General features: G+C 41.7%; 1 protein-coding gene across 1 annotated transcript in view; it reads right to left on the bottom strand.

Annotated features, from left to right (window-relative positions):
• wnk1b (WNK lysine deficient protein kinase 1b) overlaps positions 1-13,787 on the bottom strand; it is a 94,211-nt gene that overhangs the window by 43,904 nt on the left and 36,520 nt on the right. Inside the window, exons 3-4 of the mRNA XM_013908763.1 lie at positions 4,867-5,039; positions 52-272 (exon numbers count right to left, since the gene is read on the bottom strand). Of these exons, the coding sequence (XP_013764217.1) occupies positions 52-272; positions 4,867-5,039 (394 nt within the window). The remainder of the gene's footprint in view (positions 1-51; positions 273-4,866; positions 5,040-13,787) is intronic.

The following is a 13,787-nucleotide window of genomic DNA, read 5'->3' as shown; positions in this document are numbered from 1 at the left end:
TGTGTCTTAGCATTTCTGAGAATTTGGGATGCTGCGTATGCACCGTCCTACCTATGACGCTCTTGGCAAAAGAGGCTCTCTTCAGCGTGGCCAACCCCAGGTCCCCTATCTTCACCGAGCCCGTGGGCCCTGTGATAAAGATGTTGTCGCATTTCAGGTCTCTGTGAATGATGGGTGGCGCTCTGGTGTGCAGGAAGTGAAGGCCTTTCAGGATCTGTCTGCACCATGAACGCAGAACTTTGATTTTCATCACCTTGAATCGCTTCAGGTAGCTGCAGGACAAAGAAATCTCACATAAGAAACTGTGTGTTTTGCAAAGCAAGAGAAAGTGGTCACGATTATGCACACAGGAGGAGATTCAGCTCTTGTATCTTGTTCAAGTGGCCTTTGTCCCGGCACGCTAGCTGCCAGCATATGGCCTCTCAGAATATCACACTGTGTAAAACCAAAAGCTACAGAAAATCACTTTTTTTAATGCAGCTGCTCTACTCTGCATAAAAAACTATGAAAGACACAGCTATGCAAGTACCGAATAAGGGAGTAAAAAAGCAGAAACATGTAGTGCTGCACATAAATGTCTGAAAGCAGCTGTAGAGTCAATTAGCAGCCAGCACTGATAATCTCTGTCTTTATTCAGCAGATTGTTATTTACTTGTTTTCTCCGAAGGCAACTGTACACAGCAATCAAAAGGTTTCGACTACTGTCCCATACATGCAACATGTGCCTGCACCGGCTTCTATGAATCGGGATTGTATCTTACGTTGCTTATAATTCAGCCAGATCTACTTCTGCATCAGTTCTTTTTTCTCTCTCTTCACTAAACTTGGAACACATCCCAGTGAACACCCTGTGGAAAGCAGGGAAACACCCTTTGACAGGTTGCCAGGCCATCATAGATCCAACTCAGATCCACACCTGTGGGGGATTGAGTCGATCCACCTGGTTTGTAAGTCTTTGGAATGTGCGAGGAAAATGAGAGGAAATTCCACAGGAATGTTACAACAAAACAGCAAAGTACTGTGAATCTAGACTGAACATTTCTCCTATTCTTAGCAAAGCACTGCACTTGATTGATTTTGTTTTTGATTAAATCAGAGGCAGTTCTTGTTATTTCCAAGAGCTCTAAGAACTCACTCAGAAAACATTTGTCTGTCTTGATTAGCTGACTGAAAATCAATTCAACTCTACAGAGAAATGTGCGTCTTCCTCTTCTTGGTGTTGTGCCAAATGTGACCAATGAGCACAGTAGGTAGGGCGTACTCCTGAGTCTTCTTCATGGTGTGCTAATTTCACAGCCTTAAAGCAGGCAGAGGAGCTAAGTAATCGTGGCTTTGATCTAATTAGTGTATTTAATTCAATATCCAAGCTTAGCTCAGAAATGTCCCCATGGATCTGGTGAATAGCAGGCAGCTGACTGAACTATAGACTGACTCTGCAAACAATGTTTCTGTCTCAGCCAGCAATGCCCTCTTCCAGCTCCGCTTCCAGACAGCTGACCCGATGCAGAGCGACATCAATAAGTCTGACTCCAGCATTATCGTCAGCTCCACGGTGTCACTGGCTGCTCTAATAATTCAGCACCTGCAACTCTGTCCTAACTGACAAGTAATTCTCACATAACACCGTGTGAGCATTACACCATAATAGAGCGGTGTGCTTAAGCCACAGACTGCTGTGTTACAGCCACAGAGGCTCAACAACTTTTAGCTGTGACCCAGTATCTTTGACGGAGCAGAAAGCATCCATTAACGAGCAATGGAAAGTACACTCACTGAGTGCTGGGCTTAACTGAACATTTCCATTTGGTGCCACTTTATACCTCTACTCAACTTCTTCCCAGAGAAAAACACTGGATATTTGCATCCTATACTTCTTTCTAAAATCCTGCATGCATTCCTGAGGCTGCCTGGGGCCTTTCTTTGTGGAGTTTGCATGTTCTCCCTGTGCTTGTGTGGATTCCCTTCAGGTTCTCCAGCTTCCTCCCACAGTCCAAAGACATGCTGGTTACATATGTGCTTATAAATTGGCTGTAGGTATGAATATGAGTGTGAATCTTTGTCTGTCTCTCCTATGTTAGCCCTTTGATAGACTGACTAAATCTTCCCAAGGTGCATCCTGTCTCGCGACAGCTGGGATAGACTCCACCCCCCTGTGAACCGGATAGATGGGTGAACAGATAGATGGCTAATTATTAAAAAACAACTTTAATTCAGCTATTCTGCTATATAGTAAAGTCTTTACCCTGATTTTTAACAATCAAAGTCTTCTATATGCCTCTTATTTTAATCCTCTAACCGCTTTTCTATGGTTTGTCATTAAAAGCCTTAAAAATCTGGGTAAATTCAATTTGTTTTTCACAGGGAGATGGCTTTCAGTGTGCAGAGCATAAATAATAATTTTAGGGACTATTAAAGTGAACAAACCTTAAAATGTGCATGTGAATAACTTAAGTTCTCTCTATCATACTGCATCTCTCCTGCTACCTCTGATGTCTCTCTTAAGAAGCCACACGCCTTATCCTCTTCTTCCCCCTTACCTAAGTCCCCTCCTCGCCCATCCCCTCTGCTTTCTTTCTTTTGTCGTTCTGAAGTCAGAACAGCGTTGAAAGACAGGGAAAATGCTGTGGCATGCAGAGTGACGCCGCAACAAAGCATCGAGCGAGCTTGCACGCTCACTCAGCCACGCTATGTTTCCAAGCACGCAAATTAGCACTTGTAGATACACGAACGTGCGGCTCTCACGAGCAGTGAATAGAGTTTTTATTATTTGTGAACAGACAAGTATTCTTCCGAAAATAAACCTTTACAAAACAAAAAGATGACAGCAGTATAAACATTTCTTACACACACAGATGCACACAGATAAGGGCACTCCATGGTGGCAAGTATTTCCATCCTATCTTCCTCCCCTATCACCCTCCCATCATCTCCCTTTCTTTTTCCCTCTCTTCAGCGTGCAGCGGTCCCTCTCCTTTCTGAGTATTTTTCTGGATGACGGCCAAACCCCTCGGATGCCTTGATCCTCTTCATAAGGGCACATCCATCCGCTCCATTTAGTCTTAAACAAAGAAAGCTTGTTGTGTCGATCAACAAAAAGTTAATCAGCAACAATTTTGATATAAAATTATTCTTTTGCAAGTATTTTTTCCCCTCACTGGTTCCAGTTTTTCAAATGGGAGTGTCTTCTGGTAAACACGATGTTGCGTCTTTGTTTCAATATGTGCATAAAAACACATTAATGGAAAATAAAAGTAACCAGAATTGCAATCCTGATATCACGTATGCATCATGTATCTATAAGAGTTCAATGCACTGCTTGTTACTTGTTACTACTTTGAGTATATTATAGTTGTTTGGCACACACTTCTGGATCCAAGCAGTTTTTTGGATTTTCTGACTGAGGTCTTTTCTGAATATTTAATTTAATCATGTAAAATTCAAAAAGAAGAAAAAGGATACAGCTCTTCTTCTCTCTCTTTTTTCTTTTCTCACTCAGTAGGTAGTGGGGAGTTCCAAAAAAAGTTGGAAAATAGAAAACTATATTTGCTAAATGTGTGTTTATTCTGTGGTGTATGCAGAGGACTGAGCGTGTCTGCGCAGCTTCTCTGTTAAAAAAAAAGTATGAAATTTTTGTAGTCCTCCAGTGGAGGGCGCTACGGTCCTTGTTAGTGCTGTTAGTGCTTTGCTCACAGGTTTGTCACTCTACCGAGCGGCTTTCAAACTGTACGTCTAAGTATCCGTTTGTCTATTCATCAGAATATTTGCGCATAACTCTCTCACACTGTAGTCTTCTGTCTCCCTCTCTGTCACTTTAACCTAAACTAAGTGGACGATGACCAGTGTCACTCCTGAATGATGTCGGGAATGAGAGGAATGTGCAGCAGAAGCAGCAGCTGGCAGGTGGGCCAGTGTCGCATGATGTACTGTATGACGCAGGCTGTGTCACCCCACGTTTAGCCTTCTGTTGTGTCAGGAGCTCAACAATAGCATTGACAAACACAGATGCACATCTATTCTAATCGGCAAAGAGGCTGGCATTCAGTCACGGCATGTGGGGTGACAGTCTGAGAGGCAGACACTGACAACTGCCCGTTGAGCTGGCAGGCCATCGACGTACAGTTTGTCACATATGTATGCTGAAAATTACTTCAAACACGTTGATGAACATAACAGTGTTGACACACCCTCAAGCTTTTCAAATCCCAATCAGACTCACAGAGGCCCCCAGGCTGAGAGTGTAACCTCACAGGATCCCAACATGTGTTGTGTCCTTTGCCCTGATAAGATCGAGCCATTTTCGGCGACACGAATGGGACCGCAGCAGTTTTATTCAACTGTTTGGTGTCCAAAAAGATAAATAAATAAAAACTCAAAAACTGCATCAAAGTTTTGATGATTCTGCGTCATTTCACCCTTTGTGGTGATGTAAGTGACATAAATACCGTACTTAACACAGGCAGGCTGGCTGACTCACAGCTGCAATCAGCACTGAAACATCAGGATGTGAGGTGCTTTTAACAGTACTGTGAAAGGCCATTTGAACATATGAAAAGAGAGAAAGACTGCAGATCAGTTTAATAGCAAAGAGGACGACACGTGTGTGTGTGTTTTACATTTCAATGAAAGACTGGAGGTGAGTCATCATCTGTGCTGACAGTGCTCTTCAAGAGAAAAATGTCAGAATGGACTCTACTGTAAGTGTGGGTGTTAACATCACCTTTCAGTCACAGCTATAGTTTTCAGTTCATGCACATGGGTCTGGTGTCCTAATATCTGGCTTCTCAGAAGATTCCTGCACAGCTTCTTAATCTTAAAAGTCAGCAAATTAACATGTTGGAAAAGAAATTCTATCCCTCATATACTCACGTTTTTAGCGTGCCAGATGTCATGAGCTCAGTGACGAGAACAATGCATTTCTTTCCTTTGCAGGGACCCTCCCAGGAGTCATAGAAGCGGACAATGTTAGGATGCTGGAGACCCTTCAGCATGCCGGCCTCCTCTTTGAACCGCTGACGCTCGGACTTGGACAGTTTACGATCCTGCAAACGGGACAGAAAGGGAAACTTGGTCACATGTACACAAAAACCGAGAGAAACGTTACAACGTGAATGAGAAGGGAGGGAATGTTTTTCCTAAATTAATGCTGTGTCAGTAGTACAACATTATTACAGCATGTGCAATTACAATCAAATCAAGTCGGGAAGAGGCTCGAGGGCTGGAGAGGAGAGCTAATCAGAAGAGAACAAAGAGATTACGCAGAAACGAAAATGGGAGGGGAGGAGAATGACAATTCCTATGAAACATGACTCCATATAAGCTCAGAGAAACTGATAACAATAATCTTTTACACTGATGAACAGCAGCTGAACATACTGTACTGAAATACAAGTGCAGATGAAACGGGGGGGAAACCTGATACTATCCGAAAACCTTTCTGCATTACACTAGTAAAGGACAGGGATAAAAGAGAAGTGTCCTTTCATCTTAACTCAAAGACTCCACAAAAATCCATTAGACAGAGTGACGAACAGCTCTACACTCGATCTTCTTTTGACCTGAGCTGTGCGATATTTATTGGTGAAGCACTCTGTTTCAAACCAAAGGCTAATATTCACACCTGTGTTGCATTTATGTGTTCATGAAATTTTGCCAGCAGTCCTACATTTACAAAATTAGTCAGTGTTCAACCAATTGACAAGCTACTCGGGTGACTATTTTATTGGGAAATATAAAACTGTTAGGGTTAGAGGATGATTTAAAGAGAAGTTCATTGTCTGAAAACCCAGAACCAGAAAATCATAAGACGCTAACCCCCCCCCCGATCGCTATCTAAGTGAAAATGGACTCAACTGCTGCAGTAAATGGCTTCTTGATAATGAACACACATCAAATCCTCGGCTTCCACCACCTACGTCATCATTGTTATTCTCAATGGGAATTGCAGTCTCCAGCACTTGCACCAAGCTTCAGCTGTCTTTACCTGAAGTGGTAGCAGCCTCCCAGTAGGAGGTTGACCAAAACAAGCTGAGAAAAAAAAAAGCCACAGTCTGCATTCCTCCCTCCTGTGGAATACTGGCTTCTCAGAAACATCCTCCACACATTTTAACAGGAATTCCAGCTCAACCACTGATACCTCAATAAAAATGCAAAAGTCAATGTTAGCAGGGGACCTGCTGTAAAAGATTTTCAGCATGCCCACGTTTGTGCGTTTGTACACTGACAAATATGTCAGGAAAATCCTACTAATAAACAAGTGAACGATCACTCTGTGCTGTCTTTTTGTTGTTATTGTCTTCTTTGGGCTCTTCCTGTCATCCTGGAGGTCACTTCCTGTAAAAAGGGAGTTCTTCCTCCCCACTGTCACCAAATCATTGCTCATAGAGGATCGTCTGACTGCTAGGGTTTTCACCTCACCACAGAAAGTGCCAAATCCATATTCACAAAATAAAACTAAACTAAATTGTTGCAATTTAAAGGAGTATATTATTTAATAAATTGTGCTAGGTTTGTTTATCAATTTTAGTGGGAATGTCTAATGGTAAGCTTAATATCTGTGTGATTATTTGCTTTTGTCTGCATGTGTTTTGAACCGCTCTTCACCAGCTCTGTGTCGAACCATATTTGACACATTCAGCACATCGCTCCCCAAAAATAAACAAAATCACGGCTGCCTGACGACGATAAAATAAGGTGACGACACCTCAGTACTCACAGGATTTAGGCCCAAAAAAAAGTCTAAACTTCTCTAAATTATTAAGTCTGGCAGTTACAAGCAAGTTGAGCCAGATTTGGGAAAAGGATTAAAACAAAAATGAAAGAGGTGCTCCAATTAACGTGGGACAAAAAGAAATGCGTGCTTTGACAGGAAGTCGTGACACATCCAGGTCGTTTCATAACGTCGGTGACCCTTTTAGAGGATGAAATTATGGGAAAGTGAACTGACAGATTGGTTTACAGATGAGCACAGAAAGAGCAGCAGGATTGACACACGGGGCTGCGTCTCCATCGAGGTGCAGACACCACAGTATACAGTCTAAAAATATAAGAAACGGCAGTGGTTTAGAGGCTATAGACGTCAGAGCTTAGACACCTACTCCCATAATGTTACAGGGATTATCGCCAAGGCAACCACTTTTTAAAAAGAGGTCCAATGAGGGCACATCATTCAACTCTTTTATTTTTTCAGTCCAAAACATCAACGCTGTCTTTCATAAAATGCTGTTAATCTGCTCTTCTTTTTTTTCTAAGCTTTGTATTGTTTTATTTTAGTACTCTATTTGAATATGAATCCGACCCAACACAAAACATCCAGTGCATTAGCAAAATCATCTGAGACAGACGAGACACTTGCCATCAATCATTCAAATGGTTTTAAAGCTCCAGTACACAGTCTGATTTGATAACAGCCCCACAAACCACCCCAAAAACCTTGGACACAGTGGCGCACCGGAAAAATTCCTGAAAATTTAAGTGAACAGATGGAAACTTTTAAATCCAATAAGTAGAAAAAGAAGTGCTGTATGGTATTTTAGATAAACTAATTTAGATTTTATGATGTTAAATCACCATAAAAATACCTTTTATGCAATATTTGATCATTTCAAGCACTTGTGTGTAAATGTGAGGGGGAATTTTCTTCGTTCCTTTTGTGTGTTTCTAAAAGAATAAATCTCCACTTGCGGTACCTTCAGGTTCTTAAATGAATTTCTCAATGATACGACTACTAAACCCCCAGTTTGAGTAGTAGTTTATTTTATAATGATTGTAGTTCTGAAGTCAGTTAAATTGTGTGTACATGGGAATATTTTTCATAAAGAAATAAAAAAAAAACTATCACCGTTTAGACCACCAGCTTTGACAAACAAACAGCCGCTCAAACAGTTCGGCGCTGCTCGGTCACAATGAGCAAGCGTTCGGAAATGTTATAAAGCTATTAGAAAATCTTGTGAGCTCCTTCAGAGATTAGGACAATCTCTGAGGTGATGATCTCATACTGTCATATTGTATAACCCAGGGCCTCATCTATATCATATGACTTCGAGAGTGAGAGAGAGAGAGAGGAGAGGGGGATGTCGGAAAGGTTTAGTGTGTTTCTGAAGTGCATTAATGTGTGTCAGGGAGGGTGTGAGTGTTTTATGGCCTGTAACATCTTATCCCTTTATCCTGCAGCAACCATTCGCCCAGCGATAGCCCATTAGCAATCGACACACAAAACATCCATGTGAGTGCTGACTGTACCCCCTCGCTCTTCTATTATCTCTTTCCTATTATGATCACATGACTCCACGCTCACCATGGCCGTAGGTCACCTGACTGCCTGGAAGCCAGCATTCCATTTCCCAGCAGCACTTAGAAAAGACCCTGACCACTCATATCTCTCCTAAGACACCTCCCTCTGGGCATTAGAAGATTTACTCAGTCGTTGACTTAATCACTCATTCATGCACTCACTGTGTGTGTACTCGCATTTCTCACGAGTAAATGTGCAAAAACAGTCAGATTATAAGCAAGTGTGTTACATGTAACATGTGCTGCATAAGGTGAAGATTTGGTTCAAGGTCAGGTTTAGGGCGCTATGGTTATTGTTACAGTTAGTCTGCAGGAAATGCATCCAAGTCAACACGATGTTCTCTCAAGTAATGAAAACACAAGTGCATGTGTGCGCATTTGTGTCCACAGACATGGGCCTGAGAAAGCAGACAGCAAGTCTAATGGGGCTGCTAATCCATTATTAATGTTTCCTTCTTCGTTCTAGTGTATAAATGGACACACACACACACACACACACACATCTCTGATGCACATAGTAGTAGTGGCTCCAGCACTCTACTCAGAGACAGTGGATTTATATCTAAAAGAAGAGCACGTTTAAAATAAAACAAAGCTGGTGGTAGGATGCGGGTATTTAAGGAATAAATTTGATCCGGGACACATTAGTCACGTTGTTGGGGATGGATGTTTTCTCTCTCCCTCTCTCTCTCTTTATCCCTTCTTTTCTCTCCATGCTTCAAAACATCATGAGACTCGAGTTTGTCAGACTCAAAAATATCCTCACTTTTCATTCAAACCCACATCTCTCTCTCTCATTCTCATACACGTGCATTTAAGCGAGACACGCCTCCACGCTGGAATCAGCAGCCTCTTATCTGACACTCACACACACACACACACACACACACGTACAGGTCTTTTTAACATAAGGACTTCTCACCCTCTAATCCCTGCATTGTAATCTTACTGTGTTCCCTTAGCCTATCTGACAACTTGAAAGAAGCCACGTATACACATCCCTGCATAAGGTGACAGCACTAAGTATGCCTGCCCTATTTGCACAGCACATGCACTCACATACAGCCAAGGTAGTCCAGACAGGCTGGCAGAAACACAACCTGCAGTGTTACAGTATTAAGCAGTTTCCTGCAGAGATGCTGCAAGCTGATACCCTCTGATCGGCTAATTTAGTCTGGACATCCCTCTGTGCTTTAACACTATGATCATGTGATATGCTCCTCTCTGGTCTGTTGCACCCCGACAGGAGATCAACACCCGCAGTACCAGATGGACCGAACAAGAAAACAACGCGAAAGCCAGGAAAGCACGACGTGACTTTGTGGTAAATTTGTGGTATCTTCTTCAAACTTACAGGATATTGTTTAAGTGGCTAATCCCCATGGGGACAACAGATGCCTAAATATAGCGTAAATGATTACACGATTACGTGATGAGAACTGTTTCTCAGGCTTTACATTATATAACAGCAATTTTATTACGTTTTTCTTTTTAATGAAAAGGACACAAACATAAGGAAAAGAAGGGAAAGACACTGTTCTGACAGTTTAATTGGTTGGGAAAATGCTAAACCATCAGGAACTTCAACTGTTTCACCAGCCAAGACTTGTTACATATCTGTTAAAGTTTCTGATCCTACCAGGTGTTACAGGGAATTGAGATCAGGGTATTTCCCAGTGATTTAAAGAAAAATCTGTTCCTGATTCAGAGGAAAAATACCTGCAGGACACCAAGATTTTTAGTGTGTGTGCGTTTATGGTGTGCGCTTGTGAGTGGCCAGCAATGCTTTCAAAAACTAAAACAGACAGGGCACAAGACTGTCCAATCAACCTCTCTGTAATCATAGGAAACCGTCATTTCTGTAGAAATCTACAGGAAAATGTAGAATTCATCAGCAAAATGATAAAGATGCAACTGTAAAATGAAAAAGTACATTATTATACATGGTTAGGATTTTATCAATGGTATACTGATGTTCACTGAGTGAATATCAAATATTACACCAGTTTAATGTTGCAAAATAAGACCAAAAAAACTAAAACACTAAAAGAAAAAGGGGATTTTGCACGGTGTGCCAAATGAACCCTGAGAGTTATGTTCCAAATATTGCGATGACGAGCAAATTGGCAGATTCCTGTAGGCTCTGGGTCCAAGATACGGAGAAATAGAGTGCTTAGATCCAGTTTATGCTGCTAAAAACATTAACAGATGTTTTGTTTTAAAACCAGATGATGCATCCATGTCAAAAGTTTTTAATACGAGGAATGTAAGTGGTGAGTACTAAGCAATTTCGATATCGGAACTTCAAGCCTGGACATTTCTTGGCATTACCTGATACACGTGAGAATGCAAATGATTGGATTATACATTAAGCAGTCTTTAACCTGCCAGCCTCCTCATAAAAATCAGTGTGATGTTGGAATGCATTGATGTGCGAACATCTAATACGCCCCTGGCGCTGTGTGTCCTGCATCCTGCATAAACTACCCAGGTTCACCTAAATCACATTCCCAGAGGTGCGATCGCAACTAAAGTGCACCGTTTCCTGTTGTGTGCTACATGCAGCTATCCAGCCTCATCCCAGGTTAATGTAGACAGAAAAGCTTTCACTAAAACAAATTCTATCACGACACAGTATCGTGTTTTTGCTACAATCATGCAATCCCTTCAAGCAGCCTAACCGTGCAATAAACTTTTGATCCAAATCCACCCGACTGAGTTGCTGACCCCATTCGAATTTCTTCTAATAAACCTTAGAGTCCTGACCCGAATTTTGAAGAAAGTTGCAACTCGAGAAAGGAAAACAAGGACATGTAAATCCTAATTACCCCTTAGCTGAGTGAATGAGCTGGTTCGTGTCTAGATACTGTAAAGACCTGTGTGCGTGAAAAAGAGCCGGTACGTTCCATTAAGACCCCCCACAGTCTGGAAACATTCTCCTGCAAAGAATACCCCCACCACCCCCATTATACCCTCACGCGCCTACACATCTAATAAACAAGAGCGCACAAAGGCCCACACATGCCTCACTTAGGCACACAAACCAAACCTCGCCAAGACCTTTACCACAGCTTGTTATGGTTAGCCAGCAAAAGAGAGCGCGAGAGAGAGAGCGGAACAGAGAACGAGCATCTGTTGTGAATAAGAATGGATGAAACGAGACGAAACAGAAGGCAGAGAAAGTCGGGACTGACTGATCATTTCAAAAAGGCATTCACACCTAAACAGCGCCTGTCTTTGCGTTATGCTGTGGTCTCTCCCTCGGCTTTTGCTCGACTCACTCGGAGACCCCCTTTCCTTCCTCATATTACGGTGGTTTTTGGTTTCCCCTCAATCACCACTCTACGTATTGCAGTAACCAGGGCCATGTGTGCACGTGTGTGTTTTGTAATGCTATCTAGGTGCAGCAGAAGCAGTGGGTTCAGCAGAAAATGAGGTGAGATACACGATGTTCGCTGAACATATTCTGCTGGGCGAAATGTTATTTATGGGATTTATGATGGTTCGGTTTACCTTCTCCTACAGGTGGAACACACACTGATGTTCTGGGGGGTTTTATTTTTCCTTTATCTCATTCGTAGACAAACAGACCCATTCATGGGACCTCCGGCTGTGTGTGCCTATGCTGTATGCTCATGAATGTTAACAATAGGTGCCATCTCATCCTGCCACTCACTGTGCACTATTGTCCCAACTCTTTGTGTTGGTGTACACTGTGCAGCCAGGCACACACACACACACATACACACTCTGCCAGTGTAGTCATTACCCTTTGCTCTGTTGGTCATGCTTCATCTCCCCTCCCCTGCTCTGTCTCCTCAGTGTTTTTCCTTGGTAATTTTTTTTACTCCCTTACTATCCTACACATTTTCCATTCACACATTCCCTCAGATTAAGAGCAGGATGGGTTTTAAATATGCCCCCCCTTCTGACATCAGCCTCTACGATTCAGTCACTTGATCCAATCTTGATCCAAGGCTAATGAGAGGAAATCTGAGGATAACGAGCGGAACTTCTGGTGTAAAGTTCTTCGCTCTAAAGTGTTAATCTGCAACAGCATGCCATGAACAAAGAATCTCATTATACCTGGAATAATCCCAATTCCAGGAGCTAATGAGTAAAACTTTGACACGCCAGCTTCATGATGACCAAACAGGATATAAATAATGATATTCAGCATTTCGACTGCCTTAAAAACAAAGAGCGAGGCACAATTCATCGCCCTTTGAACATGCTCAAGTTACAGGACATGATTTCTTACAACAAAGCTTACAGTCTAATACCGCACTAATGCCAACAGGCATAAAGCAGGACTCTTATAAAGCTGCATTCATTGAATATAGTTTTAAATGAAATGATTAGCAACCAACAATGGGTTCCTTTGTTGTTCAAACCATAAACACAGATCCAGTGAAGTCACATGAAAAAAATAATAATAAAAATAAGGGGATACAGTGGAAAGGTTACCGCTGGCCACAACGGAAGGGTTTTGAATTAAGAAAGAAAACAGTAGCTTTGCTGTAGGGAACAAGCTGTTGTTTGGTTTAGATGTTTATTTTCATTAGCTGTAATAAATCGCTTGCTTTTTACTTTCTTTTAATTTGTGTCATCCGTTCGTGAGTTGAAGACTCAAGGAAACGGAATTGAAATATGAAGATTTTAAGCTCCCTTTAATTTCGTAATTAGTTTAGTATGCGGTGGTCCAATTAATTCTACACAAGCAGTCTGTACGGAGAGTTCAAAGTTCAGAATCCTGTCTCCCTTGAAAACACCGAACAGTCTTTGAATATTTATAAACTTTTACGCGCTCTAAATAATATTCAGTCTTAAAAATGTTCTACTTTTTTACATCGTCGTCTCTTCTAGGCAAAGCACACCAATACAGCACAGACAGTACAGTTCCCAAACACTAAGTGCTGCCCCTCAGCAGGTTTCCCAAAGCTGACCAATCAAAAAGAAGCAGGCTTTTACGGATAGAAGACGCTGCTAAAGAGACAAAAGCTAAATTCTGTTGTTTCAGAGAATGAAGTGGGGGTCTGCATAGTAGGATATCTGTTAAAAAGTGGATTTTTTGTAACTAATATCATGCAAAGCTACTTTATTAATTCAGCATAATAGATCTTCTGTGCCATTGAAATGAGTTTGCCAGATCAAGTGTGCATAATCACTTGTGTTCGTGTAGCAGTACTGTATGACGTGAACGTCACAATGCTTTTGAAGCCCATGCCTCTTTTCTACCTATTTGTGTGCATGTGTATGTTGCATTTGTGTGTATATAGCGATAGGATATTTCTGTTTAAAAGGCAGTAGTCTTAATATAGCAGAAATCCACCTGCATGTTAACACATCATAAACAGATGAGACAGAATGGAAATGATCCTGAAGTGTATACTCCTCAGACCTTTAAATCTTATTTAATGTCCCTTCAACTGAATGAGTTGTATGTTCAATGCCAGGGGGAAAAAAACAAAAGCATGCGCTTCTGTGAAAGTCTCTGA

Source organism: Pundamilia nyererei, unplaced genomic scaffold, assembly GCF_000239375.1.
Source record: "Pundamilia nyererei isolate P.nyererei 1_Seehausen unplaced genomic scaffold, PunNye1.0 scaffold00014, whole genome shotgun sequence".
Lineage (NCBI taxonomy): Eukaryota > Metazoa > Chordata > Actinopteri > Cichliformes > Cichlidae > Pundamilia > Pundamilia nyererei.
This window is presented reverse-complemented; position numbering and strand designations above follow the sequence as displayed.